We start from the raw sequence: 25,929 nt of genomic DNA on the forward strand, positions 1-25,929 counted from the left end.
TGGAGTGCAAAACAAAAAAAGAGGCAAAACCTGCCTTTCCCTCCCCTTCCCCCCAACCTGGATCCTCCTGTAGAGTATGTGCAGGTCCCCCGGGGTGTCTCGTTCAATATCTATAGGTGGAGGTGATTCAAGGTGTAGGGTGTTATCTTTTTGGGTTCTTTTTTCACTTTGGGGGTAAGGTGAAAGTTTATTTTTTTTGTATATAGGCGTACAATTAGGACTTTTATTTTTTAAAAGATTAAAAAAAGACAAAAAAAAAAAACCATGACTGCAGCTTCCCCGGATTACCTGGTGATTTTGTTCACTACTACTGCTGGTGCTAATGGGAGTAAATTGGGCTCTGATGAGAAAGAAGTGATCCAGCTGTTGTGGAAAGTGATAGATCTGGCCAACAAAAAGGTGGGTGCGAATAGATCGCTTCATAGAGGGTTATTTATGAGTTTATTGGGCTTCCCATCTCAAAGACCTGCTTCTTACGCCAATAGTTACGGAAAAAGCTCAATCTAAGCGTAAAGCCTTCTTATAACCTGCCTCCGTGTAGATTAAGCTGCAGCTCTCCCTCGGAGGGCCCTTTGTGCCGGGAACACCCGCGGAACGTTCTTTTGGAACTCGGCAGGACGGCGCCACGGAGCATGTTGGCGCTTTAGCACACGCTATGGGGCTTGTAAGCGTTTTCTGTTCACCTTGGGCTGACGCGATTCGTTTTCATTACACTCCCGGGGCGCACACTTCGCTGTCACTATTATGTAAGGGCTGGGGAGTATTTCATGGTAATAAAGCCGGGCTTTATCTCTGATCTGTTACAGGCTGGGAAACTCCATGAAGTCAAAGTCAGACCCGATCACCTGGAGCTGACAGAAGAGTGCAAGGAGGCCAAGATCGAGCCAGAAAGCCTATATGCGGCCCCCCAGCTTGATCAGGCTTTGCAGCAGGTGAGATACCTGTCCATAAGGGGTTAAAACTGCTGGGAAGATGTGGCCTGGAACGGAGTGGATGTGGCATTTGGGGCAGTACTGGAGTTGGGCTCCCTGCTCCTGGAGAGCTGCGGATTCTCTCGCCGGTGTTTAGTAAATTCTACTGTTTGTAATCCAGGTTAGATTTGTCACGGTTGTGGCCGCTGTCAGCATTCAGATTACAGATTATTAGAAACGATATTTGGCAGGAGTCAGATATTTCGTGTTGGGACCTTTTTCTATATGAATTAAAATAATTTGCTGCTGGAAGAAACCAGTTTTTTTTTTTTTTATTAAACATATTGTAAAATTAACGTTCCAATATATATTATGCATAGCTACTAATGGGTTAATGTTACTGTGATAGCAGTATATGATATAGAAGCGTGTGCGGGTTGTGTATGTGTGTGTATATATATATGTGTATATATATATATATATGTGTGTATATATATGTGTGTGTATGTATATATATATATATATATATATATATATATATATATATACATACATGGGGGGGGGTGTCTTGTATCATCCCCATTTTGTTGCACATACATTCCCCTGTTTGCCAAACGTTACACACAGCAGGTTCTGCAGCTCCCCCCGCCTCCGCCTATCAATGGAAACGCCCGGCCCAACCCAGCCAATTATGTTTTTTTTCTCAGGTGTACCTTAGTATGCGTGTATCATTATTATATGAAGTATGTCACACGGTTGTTTTATATAGCTCCATCATATTCCGAAGCGCTGTACAATGGGTAGACAGGACATAACAAGCAGTATGTAACATAACAAGCAGTTTTGCTTACAGAAACAGGTGAGGAGGGCCCTGCTCAAAGAGCTTACAGTATACACATGCCAGTATAGATACGATGGTGTATATAGTCTCTGGGGGCCCTGCCTTCACACCTGTCAGTAAGGGCAGTTATTTGTACTGAATGTACGTGAATATTCCTACATTTGGCTCTATTCATTTAAGGGAGGGTTGTGGTTTCTGCTCATTGACTTTACTATACATTGTAAAGGTCCAGGACCAATGGGATTCAGACCCTGTATGATGTATAGTTAAATCAGCGACATTTCCTCTCCCTTTTCTGAATAGACTCCCCCCTCCGTGATTTTTCTTTCCCCTCCTCCATTATAAATGAGCGTTAACCCTTTGGTTACACAATGCCTATATTTTTCATACTTGGTTTGGTGTCATCACACCCACAGCCACCATTAACTAAACAGGTGGCTGGGATTGCACAACTCCAGCTGTTATCCGCCCGTAATCCGGCTGCCGGGAACTTTAATAGTCGCACCGGCCAAAGATCCGGGTGGAGGTTCTGCCGGTGGGGTGACAGCTCATTCTTTAAGACGCCTTTAAAACGTCCGCCACGGTTGTTTCTCGCTAAGCCGTGTTACCATACAGATCGCCTTATTCTGCGCACATGGCTGCTCTCACTGTGTATCTACCATACACAATTCATAAATATTTCACAGCAAAACAAACACATCTATGTTAATTAAGTGGTAGCTGAAAGTAATCTATTCTGTGTCTTCTATGGAGATAGTTCTACATTTATTCTGTAACTCTGTAATTTTTTGTGTTTTTTTTTTTTTTTTTTTTGTTCTGTTATAAGAAAATTGACAAAAAGGAGACATTGGGATTATTCGCCCCATAACACCCTTTTCCCTTTAATGTATATCTGTTATTTCATGTTAACCGTGTCATAGCTGGAGTACTTGCTACATTTTTTATTTTTTTTAGAATTTTGTTAATTGTAACAATATTTTTGTTATCATGAGATAAATAGTTTCCTGGGATATACCATAATGAGTTTTTATTGCACACACTATTAAAGTGTGTGTATATATACACATACATTTATACATACATACACAAACGTGTGTTTTAATGTGCTGCTTTTTATTCTCTTGTATAGTATAATTTATAAATCGGAGGTGATATCTCTTAAACCACAATTTATAAAATATTCATTTGATTAACCCCAAATGTACCAGTTTGCCCTGCTTCTATAGCTATTAAAGTAACCCTTTTACAGAATTCTGTGACACCTCTTTAGAATGATGAATATTGTGCTATAACCCAACCATTGTTTCCTCTGTACGGGCAAAGCCTCTGACACTGAAAGGTGGAAAAAGTCACAATGCCTCAGGGCCACGTCAACCTTTTATTGCACTTTTATGCTGGATATTCTAATGTGTCGCAAATGCCTGGTAAAAGGTGCAGAATAAATAATATATGCAGTCAGTATCCACAGATCAAACATCCATACACACGTGGTACACAGAAGCTGGCGTTCCCCGGCCCCTGCAGAGTAACAAGTTTATCAAAATGGGCAAATTATCTGTTTACAAAGTGCTGTTCTTTCCAAATCTCTAATAGGCCTCACTAAGCCTAGGGCAATGATGCCGATTCCTCTTGGAATAATATATATATATATATATATATATATATATATATATATATATATATATATATATATATATATATATATATATATATATATATTACACACAATTTTAACATAAGGCTACTACTGCCATTAGCGTGTTCATATAGTGCAATGTTATAATTGTATCCAGTGGTGAACCAGATAAAGTGAATTGTTACCAGATATGTTATACGCTTGTAAACGCATAACATGTACCGGGAACATGTAGAAAGACTGGTTGGGCCAGATGCAAAAATGTTTGTGGGGGGAGGGGTGTAATTTGCTTACAGGGTTAATACTCTGAGCAGAAGAAAAGCAGCAGAACCAGCTGTTTGGCGATGTGTGTGAGCGTCCTCTAATCGGAGAGACGGGTGTAACCTGGGTGTTGTCGTACGGTTATTTAGACTAGAGATCATTTTTTGTAGTCTCACAAACGTACCTTAATTGTTTGAGGTATGTGAGGTAACGTACAAGACTGCTTTGGTGGCTCAAATGATCTGTGGAATTTTACCAGCTATCAAAGTGTTGGGCCAGCTAGTCCTCAATCCCATGTTTTGGCCATACCTGTAGGTCAAGGCTGTCCAACCTGCGGCCCTCCAGCTTCTGCAAGACTACATCTCCCATTCTCCTCTGCCAGCCATTGAGCGGGAAGAGCATTATGGGAGATGTAGTCCTGCAGCAGCTGGAGGGCCGCAGGTTGGACACCCCTGCTGTAGGTGCTTGTTTATCTCGGTACTCCTAGGCTTTGGGATCTCACCCGTGTAAACCTTATCCCCATAGGTGTTCTGTGTTATGGAATGAAGGACCTGGCCTTACAGGTTCTCTCTCCTTGCGTGATGTGCTTTGGCTTTGCTCTGTGGAGTCTACCTGCCCAACGTAGGATGCCAGGCTTTCTTGACCTGAAGCAGCACTCATCCTATGTTATATTAAATTAACCGGTCATAATCATGGTCTTTTGGCTTTTTGATGCGTAGTATTGTAATCATGCCATACATTGGTAAAATCAACAAAACGAGTAGTCTGTGCCGCCATGTTGATTTTTCTAGGAGACTACATACAGGGTAATTTGTGTATGTTATGGAAGGTGTTTTAATAAAGTGCAATGGTCTAGCAGAGCATGTCCAGTGACCTTATAATTAAGTTCCAAATGTATTTATTTTTTTCCTGACTAAGTCGTGTAGATGCTAATGATGGTTTTTGTGTATCGAGTATGACCTGCACAGCGTGGAATAGATTCAAAGGCTGGTGTTTCTAGCAGAGTAAACGTAATGATGTACCTTGAATGTCTATACCGTAGAATATACATATATAGAAACCTACACAAAATCCGTCCTTGGTCTCCATTCCTGTTAATACGATCCTTCAGATGCCATGTTTGGATTAAAAGACTGAACCGTGTAATCTGACCCGTGTTTTCTTTGTTTTTGATCACAGTTTAATCAGTCTGTTGGTAATGAGCTGAACATCGGAGTGGGCACTTCATTTTGTTTGGCTACCGATGGACAACTCCACATCAGACAAGTGCTGCATCCTGAAGCCTCCAAAAAGGTAATAGTCTTCTACGTTTATATTTATATTCATTGTGTTGTATGCTTGGGTTGTGTAACATGTTCACTGGGTGTGTTTTTATTGTTTGGCACATCGATGGAAGAGGGTGTGTGACATACCACGTATCCTGATACAAAAAGTACCGTGCGGACGTACTGTAACCTATAAATATAATGCTTTTATGTAGGTGTTCGAAGCAGTGTATATAACTTATTGCACATGGAGACTTCAGTCTTCGCATGATATCTTGGCATTTTTGTTTAGGCTGGGGAAAGTCATTTAAATCGTACATTTTTAACGTTTATCAAAGCGTAACCAGTAGGATTGTTATTCTTCTGGCTAAGAAGTATACTGGATGCCCTAGAGCAATCTTTGACCTTGTCTCCTTTGTCCTTCAATAAGTTCTCATAGACATCAGCGTCATATAATGTTATATGCCTCTTGCCATGCAGATGTACGGAACGTGCGATCTTCTACTCTTATAGCTCTTGTTGTGATTTCTTTAGTATTCTAGGTGGCCGCTGCGGCTGGACTGCAGCCTGATCGTCCTCGTGGAAGGGAATTTACTGCGCCCGCCAGGCCTAATGTTGTGTGGCTGCATGTTAATATAACCAGTTATTTTATTTTTTTACCCCCAAACATGCTGGATTTATCTCCTGGAAGCCCCTGCCCCCCTATTTAAAATCCACTTATATTTTAGCAAGTCTTGCATGCAAATCTTTATACTTTTTAGTTACTTGTCTATGACCCGGGGCATTTCTTGCAGACCCTCTATTTATTAAGTCAAATAACACACCAAGTTCTTGGTTAGCAAGTAGTTAATCAAGCTTGTTAACCATCTTCCAAACCCCCCCCCATGTTTCTGAATACAATAGCTTATTATATAACCGTTCCCAATGTTAAGCTCAGCTGGCTGTGAGGTGTAATATAGTTCCAGCAGGTGTCTTGTGATATAATGCCATTTAGTAAATATGAGCGACTATGTCCTTGCGTTCGGGGGGGGGGAAGGGTCCACCATCATGCGTTTGGTGCTAAGAGTACCTCTTACAAGCCTGACTGATTCCCCCCACGTGGGGTGGTAGTAGGATAAGCTCAGCTGCGATATAAGCTTGGCCGGAACAAGAAGGGATTGTTCCTTATCTACAGCTGATACGTATTAACTCTCACAGGTGTAAGGCAGGGGAGGGAGCAATAGTTTCAGCTCCACATTTTAAATATCCCTGCTGTGTGGACATGTCCCGGAATAAAACGTTGTGGCCTCTGCTAGGCTAAGGCTACGAGGACCAGTTATAAGGGTTCGGTGGTTCGGTTTAAGTTTTTGGGGTTAGTGGAGTGGTTTGCAACGTGGTTATTTACCCTAGGGCTTCATTTGGGGTATAGAACAGTGTTCAATAGGGAAACCAACGCCTCGTTCATTAACCCTGGAGCAATCGTTGACCTTGTCTCCATGTGTTCTTCGATGCTCTTGCAATACAATCTTGGGCTAGTATATTATTACGCTTTTTGTGGTTTATCTAACATTGGAGATGGCCGTTGTGGTTATATTTATGCAGCGCATCTCTTATTTGAGTTTGTTCTGGTGCAGGATCACCTTTTCGCTAGTGCCCTGGTGTCCGCTTATCTACGTGGCACACATAATTGGGCCTGTTCACCGAAGCCAGAGAGAAGTTGTCGTCATTTCAACTCCTTGCGTATTACAAAGGGGCAATGCTGTTGAGCTTCTGTTGTAGCCAGAGGCTGGTTTGCCCCTTTTTTAAATATTTCGTTAAATCAGTTCTATTTCGTGTCCTCATTCACTGTGATTCTCGCTTCCGGCTTGGCTCTTGCTGGAGACGCTTGACAACGCTGTCCCTTCGTAATGAATGGTGAAGCGATGAATTTGAAGCCAGTGATTAAACGTATATACGATACGTATCTTTTGTATAAGTTTGTATCTCCCTTTTTTATTTTCTGTGTGTAAGGTGTGCGTTCACGCTGCATACCGTTTGTTCTGTTTCACATGTTATCGTGGCAGATGTCTTTATGCCTAGAATTCAAGATGGTTCATCTGGACTCTAAATATGACCACTTAACAAGACATTCTGCATTATTTTAGTGTCTAAAGGTTTTGTAATGAATTTCCATTTCTTGCGAATCTCAGCGTCCCTGTCTCAGGCACACTTTTATTAAGCGTGGGAGTATGGTTCGCTAAATGTACCCTACAACAACTGTTAGACGTGTGGCTTATCTCCACTTTTTAATTAAAAAGGGGCGAGCAATGCAGTTCAGATGTTCTTCCTGAAATGGTAATATTTTAATTGCTAGGTGTCCAAACACTCCAATAAAATACAGTGAACAACCCGAACATCCTCCCTAAGCCTGCTTTATATCGTAAGAGCTCCATTGTCTTGTGATCTTAACACGTGTTTCAAAGGCCAACAAATAAAATGATCACATGTGGAAGCAGAAAACCAATGTCCGAGCGGGGACCAATTCAGGATATTTACTACTACCTGCAAATCCTTGCGGTGGGTGGATGATTTTTAGTAAATATTACAGTGGGTTGGAGGTTTCCACCTACTTTCACCTTGTAAAAGAGGGTTGGTATTTACTCCGGCGTTTTTTCTCTTTAGCAAAATCTGTCTGCTGTTTCATGCCTCTTTCTCACCATGTTGAACCTAAGCAGATTCTCTTTGATGGTCAATAATAAGCTGACTAAGCGTAGAAAGGTGGCTTAAAAGAAGCAAAAATTGAACTCCAACCAAATTCAGCCACATATCGGTAATTTGTGTTTTGAGTCCTGTGACCTTAGCCCCATCCACTAGACAAACGCCCTCACTACAGGTGGTTATCGATAAAGTGGCTCGGTCTCAGTCACCCATGAGGACTCGGACTTTCATTAGCTGTATAGAGGAGCAAGTGTCATAACTTTGCCATAAAGTAAGAGCTCGGTGTTGTGTCTGGGCAGGGAAAGTCACAAATCATGACTGACTAGGACGGCAGCGCATAAACCACTTTTATTGGAACGAACGGATAAAACAATTATCGCTGTATGGAGTGCTGTATTTTATGCTCAGGGATTTTTATCCGTGGTATGTCTCCTCGAAGTACATTCCTTTTAGATGATGTTTCCAAGCTTTTCTTGTCCACATTCAGTACAATGGGCTTGCGATTGGCAGTGAGGGCGCATGAGTCAGTGCTCATATTACATGTGTAGGTATGTGTCATGGTATGCGTATGTCCACGTGTGTGCACATGTTTGTGACAGTGTCTGTTGGCGCTATACGGACATAAAATAGTTGTCTGTCTGTAGCTGCTTTCTCTGTGCAGTAGGATCTAAAGCTCTGGGGACTCCAGTAATCGGTATTAAGATCATTTATGGCCACGTTGTGGTTTTAATTTACTTTCTGTCCATTAAATCCTGACTCAAGGAAACATCTAGCTGGCGCCTGTCCTAAAAATCTTACCACCATGCCTGATCACCTGTAGGATGTTTAAAATAGAAGTATTCTATTATGTACTCCCTAGAAATATATATTTATATATATATATATAATCAATTTTAATAGTCTCTCATAACATATGCTTGTGAAACATCAAAAACAGTCCTTTGACACGTTTTTGCCCCTTGAACAGGAAAGTTGTCTTCGTTTTGCGGGGGTTCTATAATGGCATAGAAATAGACCCTGCAGGACTGGGGGGGGAAACCTCGCAGCAGTCCTTTAACATCATGCCACCTGTGTCTCCTTCTGGGTAAACAGGGGAGAGGCCTGTACAGGACACTTTTAACCCCTTCTGCTGCCTCTGTTGTAACACGTGGTTTCTCCATTGCTTTGTTTATTCAGTAGCTGAGGAAAGCCTCTAAAACCTAGACTTTGAAACCGATTTTACTTGCCATTTAATGTGTATATAAAAGAAAATCAATGCATTCTTCTACACAGTGATGTAGCTGGAATGAAATGATTCATTGGCAGGAATGTCATGGTACTAACCTCTCGTAATGTTTTGGAGAGCGTTCAAAGGCAGGCATTTTGAAACCATTGACCCTCTTTCTGGGGTGGGTGCGCCACGCATGGGCGCTGTGTAGTAAGAGGCAGCTCATGTGAAGGCCTGGGGTGTTTTTTTTTTTATTCAAGCCCCGAGTCCTCCAGTCCTGTCTGCTCCAACCCCCACCAGGGCTGGAGAAAGGATTACTAAACAGCCCTGGCGCTTTAATGCCAGCGTCCACTTACTGATGTATAAAGGATATGTGTTGCTTGGTTGTATGTGCACCTTGGATACGTATGCGGCCACTGGCCCATCAGGCTTTCTTTGCTCGGTATGCCAGCCACCCTCTGTGTGGATAGTGATCCTCCCCATCATTCAAGTTTTCACGAGTATTAGACTTTACACAAGAGGGGGGATTGAAGACTGTTATTGTACCAGTCCTCGCGTTGTGGCTTCTGATGTGCGGCGGCTGATGCCTTCTTGCCAGACCCGGCCATTGAATAGATGAGAAGGATTTCACATGTGTATAGTGGTTCAGAACCCTTGCCAAAGGCATTTCATGTGTCTGTTTCGGTTTTGTGTGTTTGCCGTGCCTTATTTGTCTTGCACCTCTTTTCTGTGATTTGTGTTGCTACTAGCCGGGGCACTTAGGACTTCCTAGTGTCAGCGATGGTCCAGAATCAGATGATCGTTCTGTAAGGTAAAAATAAAGTAGCGCGTAAACCGGTTTTAGTGTCGGTCATTTAGACCTAACAGCCTGATGTATCATGAATTCCGAAAAAATAACTTTGCTTCGATCTCCCTGCCTGTCTTTCAGTAAAAAAAGGGTTAACAGCCGCCTGCCTGGGACCAGCGTTTGGCTATTCCCTTTCTTCTCTGACCTGCTATAAACTATGTGGGAGCCAAGCTGTGTTTTACAGAGAGCCGATGATTGCTGTTCTGTGTGTGTGATTGGCAGAAGACGGGTATATAGAGAGAGTGATCTCTGACACCCTTTTCTGGAAAGGAGCACGACCGTCTCTGCTCTTGTTTATTGAATGCATAAAGGACGTAAAAACTCAAGCGACTGAGGTGCAAGAAGCCACAAAAAGATGGCTTCTAATGTGAGTTACTGATGAACCCACACACTGGTCTCATCACATCTGTCGGGCCTCTTCAATGCGGAATCTTTCTCTTTTAAAATAAGTAACTTTGATACAGTATCAAACAAGCCAAAATAGCTGAAAAAGATACTTTTTTTTCAGGAACTGGTCAATAAGTCAATTGTTTGGTCATATTCATTGCACAGCTAACTGCGTAATATTCTATACCTATACAAATGACTCTAAATGCCGGGCGTTAGGAGGGTAGGGATGGAGAGCCCTGCTCACTAGAGCCATCAAACCAAATTATTAATATTCAACTGGGGGGGGGGGTGTTGTACTATAAGAACTCTGAGGGTCTGTGCATTCAGGATTCTATTAATAACGTCATTTCCTACTGATAACATCCACGTCTGTACCTGGACATGCACATACAGATGCTACCGATGTTTATGTTGTAGATGAAACGTTGTGCAGTCTATTGGGGGTGTCCTAGACATTTCTCTTGCAGAGTGTCTTATTTCACTGTAAATTTGCAATTTCTGTAATATTAGTCTCCCAACCTAAAAGCAAATCCCCTCTTAGAAATTCATGTTAATCCACAAGACATAGAAAACGGTCTCCATGTTGCGATTTGGACGCTCTTGACCTGTCTTGCGTTGGTTGGAAGGTATTTCCCTCGCCTCTGCTTCCTAATGGCTTATTAGATAACTTTTAAAGCTTCGATAACTTGCTTTGTAACTGGCGAGAAGCTTACGAGAAGCGGTAAGTTGTCTCCATAGTTATGTCCAAACCCCTCATAAACCTTACCGCCATCTTCTGTGATATTAACACGCTAGCAGACGCTTCGTCTTACGTTCTCTAGTCCTATAATGTCAGATAACTGATTAGCAGGAAAACACCGGCTTGTTGTAGAAAATGAAGGGAAATGTGTTACTGAGATACTTTATATCTAGATAGATATGTATGTATATATATAAAATGCTAGCACTACTGTTTCTTTTTGTCCGCTCCACGGTTACAGGTAGTAAAAGCAAACACAACACAAGGACAAACTTCCATAAAGTTATTCTTTAGCTTTCAAACACGACCTCTGGTTTATGAGCAGACTTCCCGCCTCTTCGTGCCGTAGACCATACATTGTAATGCAGTATTTGATATTCAGAGATGGACAACATTGTCCTGTCTGTAGACCGAGCCTTATCACTTAAAAATACTAGTTTATTTGAATTCTGCTGAAAAAAATGGAATCTGAGTAAAACGCCTGCGTCAGGAGTATACCGGGTCAAAGTAAGCGGCACGTGTTATACTCCCGATGACATAACATATAACCACTTCCTGTTAGCCACGCTTTTAAAACTTATTATACATTTTTAAATAACTGTTGTAGAAATCAACAAGGGGTGGTTACATGGGGAAGAAATGTCTATAGCGTAATAGCAAGAAACATTTAATGGCGTGCAATGCTGTGTTTATTGCGTGTTTGTGTACCTTTGTTATGTTCTAATTCATGTGAGATTGTTAGTATAAATATAGTTTTCACTATATATATATATATATTATAATATGTGTGTGTGAAATGCTGTTGAAAAGACCAAAGAGAAAGTGGTTTGGTTTGTGAAAGTAGTATCCACGTGCCGCGGCGATGTTTCTTTACCGTGTAAGAACTCATTACAACCACTTTTGGTTTTGTGCAGCCGTTGTACAAACATCGGATAGGACGGGTTACCTGGGATATCGTGTCTCGTACTTTGTGCTGGTCTAACGGTTCAACTTTCTAGGTGACATAACTGGTTCTTCTGTTGTCTTCCGCAGAACATCATGCTTCCTGAATGCTTCTACTCCTTCTTTGACCTTAAAAAAGAATTCAAGAAGTGCCTACCTGGGTCGGGTGACATAAGCGAGCTGGACGTGGCGGCAATGAGGAGTTGTATCCTTTTTTGGGCTACCTATTGTGTGAACGCTGCTGCATTTGGATGCGATGAAAAGAGCTTCTTTCAGAAATCCTAAAATTGTGCCATGTCTTCTAAACAATGCTTTTATAGATGTGTCCTGATACCTTTTTAAGCGGTCACGGATGTAGGAGTTGTATTAAGGGTAATCTGGCATGCTCGTTGCATTGCCACATTATTCAATATAGGCGTAGCTTGTGGGTTTTGTTAATTGGTGTAATTTATTCCGGCAATATCTATAGACTAAAGAAAGGACTACTCTAGCTCCATTAAAAAATGAAATTAGTGGCGGACCTAGCATATTTATCACCGGTCCTGATGTTTCTGTTCCCTAAACCTTACAAAAACTGCCCAAAGAAGAGGATGGATAACCGGTAACTAGTCACCGGATAAGCTAAGATGGCTGCTTTGATAAAGTGGGTTGCTGATAGAATTTATAGTTTATATGTCAAAAGGAATAAGTGCAGTTGAAAGTGTTCATAGATGACAGCTTGCACATCCCATTGTGAAGCAAAGATTATGTCTCCAAAGCTTCTCCTTTGAGTGAAGGTCTTAATTACGCATGAAAGACCTGAAAACGCCAGAATTATAAAGAGTTTTTATAACCGACTACCTAGGTGCGGCTCGCTTTTCTGTTCAGCAAGTTTATGGACTTTCATGATGCTATTCTTTGTACGCAGCTGCAGACGTCTGATCTATCAGCAATGACATCATAATCCACGTTAAAGCTGCAGATTTAATTAAAAAAAAAAAAACTAGTTTTTGGTAGTGATTGCCATGTCTCTTGTTGTGACCCAGAAATGCTTTTCATAACTAGGACCAGTGTATATGGGATTCGTATTCAGGACTCTCCCGATGTCCCATTAATACACCAAATTCAAGCAGTGCTGTAGTGTAATATGGATGATTTTTCACGTTCCCTTGGAAAAGTATACTTTTAGGTACAAGGGCACCAGATTTTTGATGTTCATTGTGTTCTTCTATGAGCCAGCTTGCTGTGTTTCTTGGCTTGTTTTGTATTGAGGTAATTGAATGTTAACCTTTTGTCTGATTTATTTGGAAAACTCCATTGACGCTTGATTATGTACTAAAACTGATGCACTCGTTATAGGAACCATTCCTGATTTCTTGGTGTCGATCTGGAATAACTCCTTTCAGAATGTGCGGATCTGGATATACATACACAGTACAGAACACTGTCTGAAATACGGATATTTATTAACCTCTTGATGTCATGGTGTAAATTTACCATGGTGTAGGCTGGCCGCACTGTACCTGGCTTTGCTATTTAATATCAGCAGTCTTTGACCATTTAAAGGGTCCATAATTAATAAAAATGTATCGTACATGGCCTTCAAAGCTCAAACGGGTCCGATGGGACTGTTCGGCTTATTGTCTTAAGTTCTAGAAAAGTTTTGTGTATGGCACGTGGCCTCACAAGTATGGGAAATCTGTGAAAATGAAGCCACCCTTTCAGAACGCAGATTTCAGCAATCAGTCCTACTTTAAGTTGCAGTCTCTCACCTGAAAATATAAAGATCAGAACAAAGAAATGACAGCTTCTTGTGTGCTACATTACCCCAAAAATGCCCCATCCCAGCTAAATAAATATTTAAACTCTATTTTATATAAATTGGACTTAATTTTAACTAGTCCGCCAAATGCGATGCTGATCACTTCGTCTTGACGGGCAGCAGAAGTGTCTGATGCTCTGTCCAGCGGGGTATTAGCTGCGATTAATGAGTTTGTCCATGGCAGGTAGAGCTCTGGATGCCGCTTGCCCTTGTATTTAGCGTTATCTGTGTACTGTGGAAACCGGCCTAGAAACATGGCACTGAAAGCGGCAAGAGATTAGGATAGGAGGCTGTCCTGGGACTTGGCTGCATTGTCTCACATCGAGAAGTGGCAAGAAAGGTCTGCTCCGTCTAACAAGGCAAACACGATACTCGTACCAGCGAGCAGGCACTGCTTGTAAAAGCTGAGCGGCGGCTTTGCTTGCACCGGCGGTGTTGATTTTAGCAGCCTGTAACAGGAGTCCTATCTTGCCACTCCTCTGTTGATTCATGGCATGTGTTGACCTACCCTGGCTGTGTATCCTTGTTCTTTCATTGCCCTGCAAGGTGTATTTGTTTCTTGGATATTCCCTAAATTAATAGAAAGGTCCTTCCTCTCCTGTTTTTATTACTCTACGCGCCGTCCCGTGTTGCATCTTTGGTATAAACAGCTTTTATTGCGTTCCTTACTCCGCTTCCATGGTCCAGCCTGTGTATTGGTTACACAGACCTCATAATAACCACGGGAAATTATGTTGCAACATTTGTGTTCTTTTTATGCGAAGCTTCTCCATGAAACTTTGTAATTGTGCAGAACCCTTTTATTTTTAGGCATTTAATAACTTGATAATCTGGTGCGTTTGCTGAGTGATAGAGACCTGCCAAGAGCACCATTACTTGTAGGTGCACCTCAAGGTGCCAGGGACCTAAATGATGGTCGTGTTGCCCTATGGTCTTGTTGGGTTCTGCTCTTGCTCCAACTTGTACCAAACTTTTCAAAGGTTCAGGGCTCCAGTGGTGTCACGAGGAGCTTCCCTGCTTGATCATTGGTGACCGCAGCGAGGATACATGTGGTGGCCATGCCTGTGTGCTTTTTTCGCGTGTTTTATTTGATTGGTGCAGGCAGGTGTTGGCTGAGCTGCTAAATGGTTATAAGCCTATAAGACTTATTGACCTGAATGATGACAACAGGAGTAATGGTGTAGCTGTGTTCCTGGCTGTAATGCAGCATTTACTCGCCGTGCCTTTCTGTATCCTATTTTAACGGCTTTTTGAATTTATACATCCTGGATATTTCTGTCCCTTGTTTGTTTAGTATGGTTTCAGCCAGCGCCTTTACTTTGTGATCTATTGCCCGTCAGCCGTCTGGGCCTCTGATTTTTCCACTTTTACAAATGTTCAGAATCCTTCAACATTAACCCTTTCATGTCCTGAAATTGCTGAGTCCTAACTGCCAGAATCATGGACTTTAACGTAAATGGAGTATGCGTCAATCTCATGAAATGTTCCTTCATTCAGGAAAAATGACCCCGTTTGTAAAGCTAATGGGGGAATTCTCCCCTGTAACAGATTCTGGCTTTAAAAGCTACGTATCGTAGTAATAAACTGTATAAGTGGAATCACTGTGCAACCTCTGAAGTCCCAAAGCATTTTATTTAATGTTTTATTTTTTATACCCCGTTGGCCTGATAACTTATCAACTTGACCAAAAGAGTCCAGACCAAATAATGTCACCCATTTGTTGACGTTGCATATCATCAATATATTGGACCTCAGCACCAACACTGTTTACCTTGTTGGATCCACTGAGCTTTTATTTCTCTACAAATATATTTTATTGTTCCAGAAAGCTAAAGTATTTTTCCTCATTTTTTTTCCCCTTTGGGACATAAGCTTATGGTTTTAATATAGAAAGCCAAAAGTCTGGAGAAACGAGAGACTACAGAGAGATATTCCGCAGCTTGTTTGGCGGTGATCCTCCCAGGAGATTAGATCCACAAATCTAAAGTCCCCAGTAATCCTGTGGGAATGCTCGTATGTAGCTGTAGCAGGCACCAAGGCTTCCTGGGCGTTGGAGATCTTTGAGGCCATCGCATGGTCCCAATGCTGAATGTGTTTCAGTAGAGTATCAGGAAAATTCTCAAAATGTTGCCTGTATCATCACCCCACTGATACAATGTAGTTATTTTATTTTTGTTTGTATTTGCACCAAGTTTTGCACTCTGTTTAAATGCAAAAAAACACAAATATTGTTGGTCCCAGCGTTTAATCGCTGTGAGAGCCTGCAACATTCAAACACTATGGAGTGTGGAGGGAGTCCGGTGCTGCGGAGGGTTCTGGAGGACGGTTTTATTCTAAAGTTGCTTTTTTTACCGTTTAATTAGTGTAATGGCTGCCTGTCGCACAGCCTGCTCTGAAATGGTTATTTGTGTAATAAGGAACGTGGCAGCAGTCGGCGTGACCGTTCCTATCTATGCAAACCCTGCCTAGCAAGTTTGGTCTGTTTTTTGAGCCTCGGGGCGGGGTGAATGCAGTTTACGCCGAGTGATTCATACACAAATAGTTGTGCAAACGCCTTTCCCTGGAGAGAAATCACATTTAGTTGAATAGCCATTTTTTTTTTATTTCTTTTTTACTATCCAAAACGCCACATTAGTGAAAATTTGATTTGCTAAAAACGCGTTTTTTTTTTTTATTATTCTAAACGCTTTAATGTAGACTGTGAGTGCTTCAGACTTTTTTTAAATTTTATAATTAGCTTGATGTTCGTGATTGTTTGACGTAGATGTAGGTCATGTGGCGGTATTCCACTTCGTGCCATGCCAGCGGTTTTTTCCTGACTGTTGAAATAGGTTTGTTGTTTGATACATGTTTTCTCTCTTACACCACAGTTTAATGGCTTAGAAAATGTGCTCCTTTTAGGCATGGGAGTGGGGTTTATTTGCTACACTGACACTTCATCTCATTGCGTTAAGCACTTTAGCCCTTTTTCCATTTTTAATGCATATTTCACAGACTGGTGCATGAAAATTGGTGTAGGTTGTTAACTCCTCCCCCAGCGATCTCTACTGAAACCATTGGGCGTACCATGGTATGCTTCTCGCGCATTCTCCGTAGAACACCTATTCTAGCCAATGCGACTAGCCTTTAAATGTGTTATGTGAACTTTGATGTTTTGCTAGCAGACATGTGATTATCTTCTGCTTCTTCAGTGAGATACCCAAGAAGTTTTTATATCGTAATGCTTCTCGGCTGTAATGGCGGCAGGCAGGGAAGTCTCCTTCTCTCAGTTCACCTGGACTAGCGATTGATAATGTATAGTTAATGCGAGGAGATGAAATGTTTCTTCTCGCCTCGACTCCCCCGCAGCTGACAGCTTAATGAAAAAAACATCAAGGATCCAGCTGTATGCGAAGCCACCAAAACCAAGAATAATACGCGCGCCTATCCATTACTGGGCCATTTTAAAAGGTCCCTACTGAAAGCGTTCAAGAATATGTACAAAGGGTTATTCTGGGGCAGTGAAAACGGCCTTGTCACCATAGCAACCAACGAAACGTTTCTACTGATTGAATCGTTCCATGGATTACTTTTATGATAAAGTGATTCTAGTGCAGAGTCTTATTTAAAACTGTTACGGAGAAGCAGAGAATTGCAGAAACTCCATTTTATTTGTACGATTGGCTTTGGGGGTCTTAATTCTGATCCTTGTGAAGATTCTTGTGAAGATTCTGTTTAGGGCTGGTTTTGGTAAATGGCGCCAAGACGCACACTTTAGGGTGACTAGGTTCCTCTAACGGTGGGCCTGTTGATGCCCTACCTGGGAAGGGCTAACCCAGAAGCTCTTCAAATCGAAACCTCTTTAAAAGTCCATCACAAAGACAATGCTTTGCTACTTGTGGGGATCTAAAAACAAAATCCAGAATAATTCATCTGCATTTGAAACCCAGAATCTAGCCGTCATCCACGGATATTATCAAATCAGAATATAATATTGCACCGCTGCTCGTGTATTCAGAACTCCCGGATATTCTTCACGTGAAGAATCCAGCTTTGGGATCTCGCCCAAACATTTCATTTTCCTTAATGAGAGTTTCCAGACCTGGGTCTTGAAAACCAAAGCAAGCAGCAGCCCTATGGAATTTCCGAGGTGGAAGACATGGGAGACATAATTGTGACGCTCATTTCAGAACCGTACAGTAAGTTCTCTCGTCTTATTTACTATTCCAGGCGTTATCATGGTGGATCGTACGTTGATGGTTGATAATGAGCCGCTCGTTGTGACAAGTCTAGGATTTTCAGCTAATTATCGTAAACAAACCTTACAAAGTATTGTGTTGCGTCTATATATAGCTTATTTTATATGATTTTGGCCCAGTGGTGCAAAATATATATATTTTTACAAAAACACTTCTTCACCATGTGTTGCGCTTTTCAGATCACAGGTTTTCAGATCCTGAGCGTGTAAACTACAAGTTTGAATCTGGTACATGGTGAGTAATATGTATTTTAAATATATTTTAATTATATACACTTTTTTTAAATGTAATTTTTGTTGGGAATAAAGGCTTGAGGTCTTGGTTTCCAAACTCTGAGTTTTTTTGGATTTTTTTTATTTTATTTTTTTTAAAGTCTTGATTCTGTTTTAATATGGATGGGGTGTGTGACATAAAATAAACTCCAACCTGAGGTTTGCCTACTATGTCTTTTTGAATCTTTTGGAGCCAAGTAAATATAAGGTGCACACCCAACTAACCACACCAAAAAGTTAATGTGAGGTGTCGGTATCGGCCTTAAAGGCATCCCTAATAATATAACATGAATAATAAAGCAAAGGTTTGTACACCTAAGCGACATTATCGACATACTTAATTAAAAATGTCCATAGAAACCTAGAATTTGATGGCAGACAGCAATCATTCTGTCCGGTTTTCTTGACGTAGAGACTCGGCTCTTAATCGGTCCTTGTTCTTGTCTTGGATTCAGGAAAGCTTTATACCCATCCCATGCATGTTTAAATTCCCTTGCTCTATTAGCCTCTACCACTTCCGCTGGATGTCTGTTCTCTTTTATCTACCGCCCTCTCAGTAAATTAAAACTTCCTTACATTATATCTACACCTCTGACCCTCTAGTCTATGACCTCTTCTAATGATCTAACGTTTCTCCTCCACTAACAAACGTGTTGTTCCTAAAATAGTGGAACAGAACACAGCACGCTCAAGTAACAGAGCCCCATTCTGATGATCGGGAATTTTATGGCATGCTGTAATTTTTACTAGTATTGTGTTTTTCTGCCCCCAAGAAACGCCTTTTCCCAAACCAGCCCTTTGGTTGTGACTTTTGGTCAAATAGAACATTGACACCTTAACTGAACCAAAACTACGAGGATTATTTTATAAAGAAATTCCTTTTCACCAACTGGGATCTGCCAGTGTACGGAAATCTTGTTTCATTCTGAAAACCATTTAACTGAAGCTTAGTACGGCTATAATTAAATGCAAGCTACTGTTTACCCGCATCCTATTGCTTGCTTGAATGAAACCTACAAACTCGTTTCCCAGTCCTCCCCAGTGTACTGGTAAGAGACGTCCGCGCGTTGCTAGGTGAGATTACCCTGAAATCTCATCGCCGAAGCTGCCCTGAAATCCCAGGGGCTGCCAACCTGCTTTCAACACAATGCCTGCGATCGGGTGGGAAGGCCATGGGGGATCCGTTTATTTGGGAGCAGAGCGTGGCTTTTTTTTTTTTGTTTTTGTATTTGTTTTCACTTTTTTTTTTTTTTTCTCATTTCCCGGTTTGTCACAGATATATTTTAATAACAAATGTTTTGCCTGTCTATTTATCCCGCAGCAGTAAGCTGGAGGTGATTGATGATAACACAATTATTAGAGCAAGAGGGTTGCCTTGGCAGTCATCCGATCAGGACATTGCCCGATTCTTCAAAGGCCTAAACATCGCAAAGTGAGTCCGCGTGACGTAAAAGGAACGTTTCATGTAGCGAAACAATTTGGCCCATCGAGTCGGCCATTTTCCGATGTGAAGACCCAGACCTTAACCTGTCCTTGGTCTTGTCTTAAATTCAGGGCATGTATATTTTATATTGGGGGGGTGTTAATATAAGGGTATGTGCATGTTTTGTCAATAAGCCAACATGACGGTGAGTGTCCCCCCCCCCGTTCCATTCAGATCCTTGACTCCATTCCCTCCGTATGTCTAGCTTTTACATCATGGTCTTTGATCATAAATCCGTATCTGAAGCCATGGTTACCGTGACTCGCTCGCACTGTTTGGACTAATTGTTGCCCCTGTTTCTCTCCCGTTAGAGGGGGCGCTGCTCTCTGCCTGAACGCTCAGGGCCGCAGGAACGGGGAGGCTCTCGTTCGGTTTGTAAGCGAGGAGCACAGAGATCTGGCTTTGCAGAGACACAAGCACCACATGGGGAACAGATATATAGAGGTATGTCGATGGAGCCCCGGGGCGGTGGGGTTACCAACAAGTGCATGGCGTGTATAATTAATAGTTTTTCTCATTTCCAGGTATATAAAGCAACTGGAGAAGATTTTCTGAAAATCGCTGGAGGTAATTTTTATTTTATACAGAATGATATTAAAGGTTTGGTTCCATTGAGACAAGGTTCAGTTGTGCTCTCTGGTGTGTTAAACAAATGAACCCTGGCAGATCTGAAGGTTTAATGAGAAAAACTCCTGCTAATAATACAGATGCAAATTTTTGCACAAAGCATGATTTCTGGTAAAAGTTTAGGTGTTCAACAGTACTAGGAATAAAGTTTCCAATGCTGCATTTTGTTACAAATTCAATGCAAGCCTTTTCTGTTTTGATGACATCACGCCAGTAGCTGCTTTTGATGTCACATCACAAACTTATGACTATGGCAAGAAGTTATGTCTCCGTGCATTTAATTTTGCTAGGAACAATGTTTTCTAGTTCTCCAACAGAATGTGGAATAGACCTTTTTACTATTGCAGCGTGGTATGTTTCACCGATCCACCTGTTTGGGACAGAACAGCTTTGGCTGCAGGGCGAATATCTTTTACCTTTACATTCTCCAACTCAACCCTGAAATGATTTACCTGATAAAACTTTACATGGCTCTGTATAATTTTAGGCTGTAGTCATTTGATAGAAGACGAGGATAGTGATTGCCATAGCAGCAGTTAAGTTTCTTGAACGTATACATTCTTTTGAATTCTTTTTTTTTTTTTTTAATTTTTTTTTTTTTTTACTCGGCCTTCCCACACCCAGAGATGGAGTCTGATAATGCATTTGAAATGGTTAAATTGCTTAATTTCTTCCAGGTACTTCCAATGAGGTGGCTCTGTTCCTGTCTAAAGAGAACCAGGTGATAGTGCGCATGCGTGGATTGCCCTTCACGGCCACGGCTGAAGAAGTGTTGACGTTTTTTGGACAGCATTGTCCGGTTACCGGAGGAAAGGAGGGGATATTGTTTGTTACGTATCCTGATGGCAGGCCAACAGGAGATGCTTTTGTGCTTTTTTCCTGCGAGGAATATGCTCAGAATGCTTTGAAAAAGCACAAGGACTTGCTGGGCAAGCGGTATATTGAGCTCTTCAGGAGTACAGCGGCAGAAGTGCAGCAGGTCAGTGAATCGTGCGAGTCTTCTGTGTTCTAGGACGGTCCCTGGGCCCTGTAAAGACGTTATAATGTCCTTGGCTCCTCCGCTATATAAAACAATGCATGAAACAGCGATAATAGTTTTTATTTGTATTAAGGGATATTTACCATTCCAAACCAGGGCTCTTCAACGTTTATTTAAAAGGACCAAAAACCTGATGTTCTATAACCTGCTAGTTGCTCTTTTGGGGTCTATTTGATTACCCTGCAACATATCGGTGGTTTGTAAGACAATGGACTGTTTCTGTTGTATGGGAAGACCACTTTTCTAGCTCTACAATAGTTCTTTATGAATAACCGCCATTGATGATCGGTGTGATGGGACTCGGATGGATGATACTGTTTTTAATGCTTGCAGGTTTTGAACAGATATTCCTCTGCGCCACTCATCCCACTTCAAACACCACCTATAATCCCCGTACTACCTCAGCCATTTATTCCTCCAGTCAACATCAGAGATTGTATCCGGCTCAGAGGCCTTCCGTATGCTGCTACCATCGAGGATATCTTGGAGTTCTTGGGTGAATTCTCTGCTGACATCCGGACGCACGGAGTCCACATGGTGCTGAACCATCAAGTAAGTTTGGGGGGTTGGCAGAGAGCCGAACGGCTCAGATAATCTACAGCTGTGACAGCTAATATTCTCACTGCAAATTACTTTCAATTCATTTAATTAAATTCATATTTCTAAATGTAAACTTTACCCGTGAAGTAATTATTGAGTCCCGAACACCACCTGTTGTGAGCTATGGTTTGCCTCATACTAAGCTAGCCATTTGGCTAATGATCGCTGTCATTATTATAGTAACTTAGAAAATGATGTAATGTTTCATTGGTTTACAGAAAAAGAGAGAGGGATGCCTAATTTAATTCTGCACATACAACCCCCCCCCCAACTCACCTGGACCTCTTTAAAACAGAGCCACAAATTGGTGTCTGTTCTAGATGGTAATATCAAACATCAGTTGGTGGCCATAAAAAGAAAGCAGATTTGGTAAAGATGATACCTCTATTGGCTAACTGACGTACAATAAATTTAAAGTTTTTGTAACCATCTAGCTCTTCTAACTTTGGTTTGATTAAAACTTCTGCCATATCCCAAGCATTCAAGAATCCCTCCATTCCAAGACATTTATTTAAACAGAGTTTGGGCTTTTTCATTTAAATCCTGCAGTCTGCACTATTATTTGACCAGGTGAGCTTCAAATTGTCTGGTATTCTCTACCTGGAACAATGTGACTGCCCCGGACCTCATTTGCATTATATAGATGGTCCATTTCTGTAAACGTTGCCCCATTAGCCTGGAGAATTTACTCATTGAATGCGAACACAATTTCTTTTACTTTTAGTTTTTATTACCCTAATCAGGGTGTCATTTATATAAGCAGTTCACTGACTTAATGTTTTAGGTGTGAACTTTTAATTGAGGTGTACTTTTCATTGAATACTTAAGATTATTGAGATGTGCATGTTTCTGGGCTTCTTGCCATCTCTTGAAATGTTTGGTGCATCTAGTAGTTGGCCCAATTGTCTTCAATGTATCCACATGATTTGGTCAGGACTATTTTTTTGGGGCTGGGGGTCCCCTCCTATCTTCTTGTAGTTATGCCGCTACGTTTTGTAGTTAATACATAATGGATGCCAATAAAAACCTGTGTTCCTTGAAGCTAGGACATCATAAAAATCCAGATTAACCACAGTGCGGTTTGACTTCTTTCCAATAAATAAACTCATCTGAAGTAGCTTCATCTAACTCGCTCTTGCCTATTTAAAAACTTTAAGACGCTGACTTGGGTGCCTCTTCTCTAATACTTTTAGAAGACTCAATACGTGGGATTTATGGTTGTCCTTTGTTAGGGTCTGTAAACCTCTGCGTGTATAACCTGGGAGTCTCATGAGGACAGAAAGTGGTTGGCAGTCATTGAGTTTCTGAAGAGGATCCTTGCTCTCCAGTATCTATTGCACGGAAAGCTTAATATTTGTTCTGGGGAACGTCTTCTGGCTCTGTTTGGACAGAGACAACCTTGGTGTATGCACAGCCTCTGTTTCAAGCATGGGACGCTGTCCTCATGGATAATCCTTGTGCATTTATGTGCACACAGTCTTCCTACGATCTCGAAAGGGTTGGATGGAAACTGCAGTGTTGGAAGATGTCACCTTGTCCTTGGGCTTATGCTTTGACAACCAAACGCAATTGGGTTTATTCACTAAAGGGAGCGAAGAGTTGAGACTGTGGCTTTCTCACTTCACTATTCGTTATGAAGGACAGACACTAGCATGTTTTATTCAACTGGCCCTGTAAAATGTATACGGTAATTCAATGTAGGGAGACCTGACTATTCAGGGTCAGCCAGGCTGTTCCTGCAGAGAAGCTCAGTTGAGTTGCTCCTTTCTAATATATACTGAATGCAAGAAGCTGACACACATAATTCTCTCTGGTCAATGCTCCCTTTAGTGAATAAACCCAAAATGTGAACTATAGGAAACAGATGTCCCAGTTCCAACATGATAGCAAGAAGAGTTCCTGTTTTTCATACATGTAAGGATTTGTTGATGAGCGCTCCTCCAGGGCAAGACTCAAGCAGTGGCATATCCACAGACATGCACTCACACGCAGAACGCGAAGCTCTAGCAGAATCTCTTCCCTATCAGTTATGGCCCGTTTTACCTTTTAATGGAGGGTGTTATAGTTCTTACCCCGGGGTGGATTTTTTAGATGTTTGAAACCGGCAAGAAGCTGCTTTGACTGGGGTGAAATATTCCATCCTTACATCTATTTAGGAAGAATGTATCTTGTATTAGCCCAAGAGAAAATGGAGTCTTTATTGATGTTAAGACGCGCTATTGCTCCAACCTAGAAAAAGATATAAAGTTACGTGTCACGTCTGGGTCCAAGCATTGGAAATTCTCCTATTAATGTAATTTTATTTCTCTCCATAAGTGTGTGTGGAGAAGACAGAAGCAGGGTTTATTTTTTAATGGTGAACTGTAAAAATATTTTTCTTGTCTGAAAGTAGCATATATTATCCATAAGCAAAAGCTAGTTCAGATTGGGCAGAAGTCTGGCTACAATTGCTACCTTGTGGTTCTTGCAGACTGGTGGGAATGGGTCTTGAAGTACCTTGCATGTCGGAGGGATTGGTCAAGGGTTTTCTTGGTGTTTATTGATAGTCAGGTTCTGGTTAACAAACTGTAGCTTCATTGTTTGTTTTTTCTTTTTTTCCTCCAGGGCCGACCATCAGGAGATTCCTTTATCCAGATGAAGTCTGCAGAGCGAGCTTTTCTGGCCGCACAGAAGTGTCATAAGAAGACCATGAAGGACAGATATGTGGAGGTGTTTCAGTGTTCTGCTGAGGAGATGAACTTTGTCTTAATGGGGGGAACTTTAAATCGCAATGGCTTGTCCCCGCCGCCATGTAAGTTACCATGTAAGTCTGGGTTTTGGGTCTTGCCGCTTCTCTACGCTTTGAGCTGGTAGGTGCTTGATCTGCTTTCCTTCCTGGTATCTGGTTTATTATCGGCAAATTTTTATATGCACAATCATCTAGTGCAACTCTTCCGGTGAGTGATCGTTCCGGGCATGAATGAGATGTCTGTGCTACGGTTTAAGCCACTTTGGTACTGGAAGCCAGTAGGCCTTTCCTGGTGCAGAGGGGTTAGATGCCATTCTTGATTAAATGGTTGTCTTGGTAGCCTATCCTTAATCAAGCACTGGTGCTAGTAGCAAATACTGGTGCAGTTTTTGTTCCTTGTACCTGTCAATGTCACCTCTACCTCCCGGAGCTTAGGACATGAAATGGTCCCCTATTAGCTCCTGCGACAAGGCAATAGGCCGGTTGAAGGGGCTAGAATGCTACGCATTAGGACTTTCGTACATTTATTCAGTATATTTTCTACCGTTTTAGGAGGAAGCTTTTGCACTGGTTCTCTAGAATGCCATGTACATCCTCTGAACCAGTATAGTTCCCTTTATTTACAATTAACCTTTTTTAACGCACCATGCAATTCTTGCAAAAGGAATAGGATCAATAAAAACTCACGATTGCTTCAGGTTATATCTTCAGGCTTGGATAGTGTGTGTGCATGTGAAGTTAAAATAATACAAAGTGACTAGCAAATTTTAAAACTTCAAACAAAAACAATGTAAATCTGCTTAAAATCTATAAAATTAAAAAACATTTAGTGTGTGTGTGTGTGTGTGTATATCCTAAAAGTCCCTCTAGTGGGCGAACCTCTTTATGGGGCATACATTACGCCATTGCCTTGACGAACCCCCCATAACTTCAAATAAGGTTTTTAAATGTGAGGTTAACTTTATAAGAAAGGAGATTTATACACGCACATACCCACCAAAATTCTTAGGTTTGTTTTGGATTGTGCCTGTCCTGGGTATTGTCCCAAAACCCTCTGGATGCTTAACACTTTTGAGTGAAGATCAGCTCCCCTTTTTTTTGCTGTAGTTGTATAAATTTAGTAAATTCTAAATATCCGTTTTGGATAATACCTGTAGTCACACATTTTATTCTATCTTCCCCCAGGCTTGTCTCCCCCATCCTACACGTTCCCAGCACCCGCAGCGGTTATCCCCTCGGAAGCGGCCGCCCTGTATCAGCCCTCCCTGCTCCTGAATCCGCGAGGACTGCAGCCGTCTGCAGCTTATTACCCGGCTGGGGCTCAGCTCTTCATGAACTACACTGCGTACTACCCCAGGTAAGGGTGGAGATGGGAAGAATTGCGTACAAGATCTTGGGATTCAGTCTGAAGTTCCTTGGTAGACAA

The 25,929-nt window shown here is 41.6% G+C and overlaps 1 protein-coding gene across 5 annotated transcripts in view; it reads left to right on the top strand.

Annotated features, from left to right (window-relative positions):
• Window positions 1-25,929, top strand: part of ESRP1 (epithelial splicing regulatory protein 1) — a 32,136-nt gene continuing 6,207 nt past the window's right edge. For 2 of the 5 annotated variants that reach the window (XM_053468260.1, XM_053468259.1), the window contains exons 1-13: window positions 1-399; window positions 807-932; window positions 4,829-4,942; window positions 11,806-11,920; window positions 17,596-17,694; window positions 17,934-17,988; window positions 19,348-19,458; window positions 19,821-19,953; window positions 20,034-20,076; window positions 20,814-21,115; window positions 21,509-21,727; window positions 24,380-24,566; window positions 25,689-25,860. In XM_053468260.1, coding sequence (XP_053324235.1) covers window positions 265-399; window positions 807-932; window positions 4,829-4,942; window positions 11,806-11,920; window positions 17,596-17,694; window positions 17,934-17,988; window positions 19,348-19,458; window positions 19,821-19,953; window positions 20,034-20,076; window positions 20,814-21,115; window positions 21,509-21,727; window positions 24,380-24,566; window positions 25,689-25,860 — 1,811 coding nt within the window. In that variant the 5' untranslated portion in view covers window positions 1-264. Of the gene's footprint in view, window positions 400-806; window positions 933-4,828; window positions 4,943-11,805; window positions 11,921-17,595; window positions 17,695-17,933; window positions 17,989-19,347; window positions 19,459-19,820; window positions 19,954-20,033; window positions 20,077-20,813; window positions 21,116-21,508; window positions 21,728-24,379; window positions 24,579-25,688; window positions 25,861-25,929 lie in introns of all 5 variants that reach the window. The other 3 variants (XM_053468256.1, XM_053468258.1, XM_053468257.1) reach the window with 3 other exon arrangements.

Source organism: Spea bombifrons, chromosome 5 (genome assembly GCF_027358695.1).
Source record: "Spea bombifrons isolate aSpeBom1 chromosome 5, aSpeBom1.2.pri, whole genome shotgun sequence".
Taxonomy (NCBI): Eukaryota; Metazoa; Chordata; class Amphibia; order Anura; family Pelobatidae; genus Spea; species Spea bombifrons.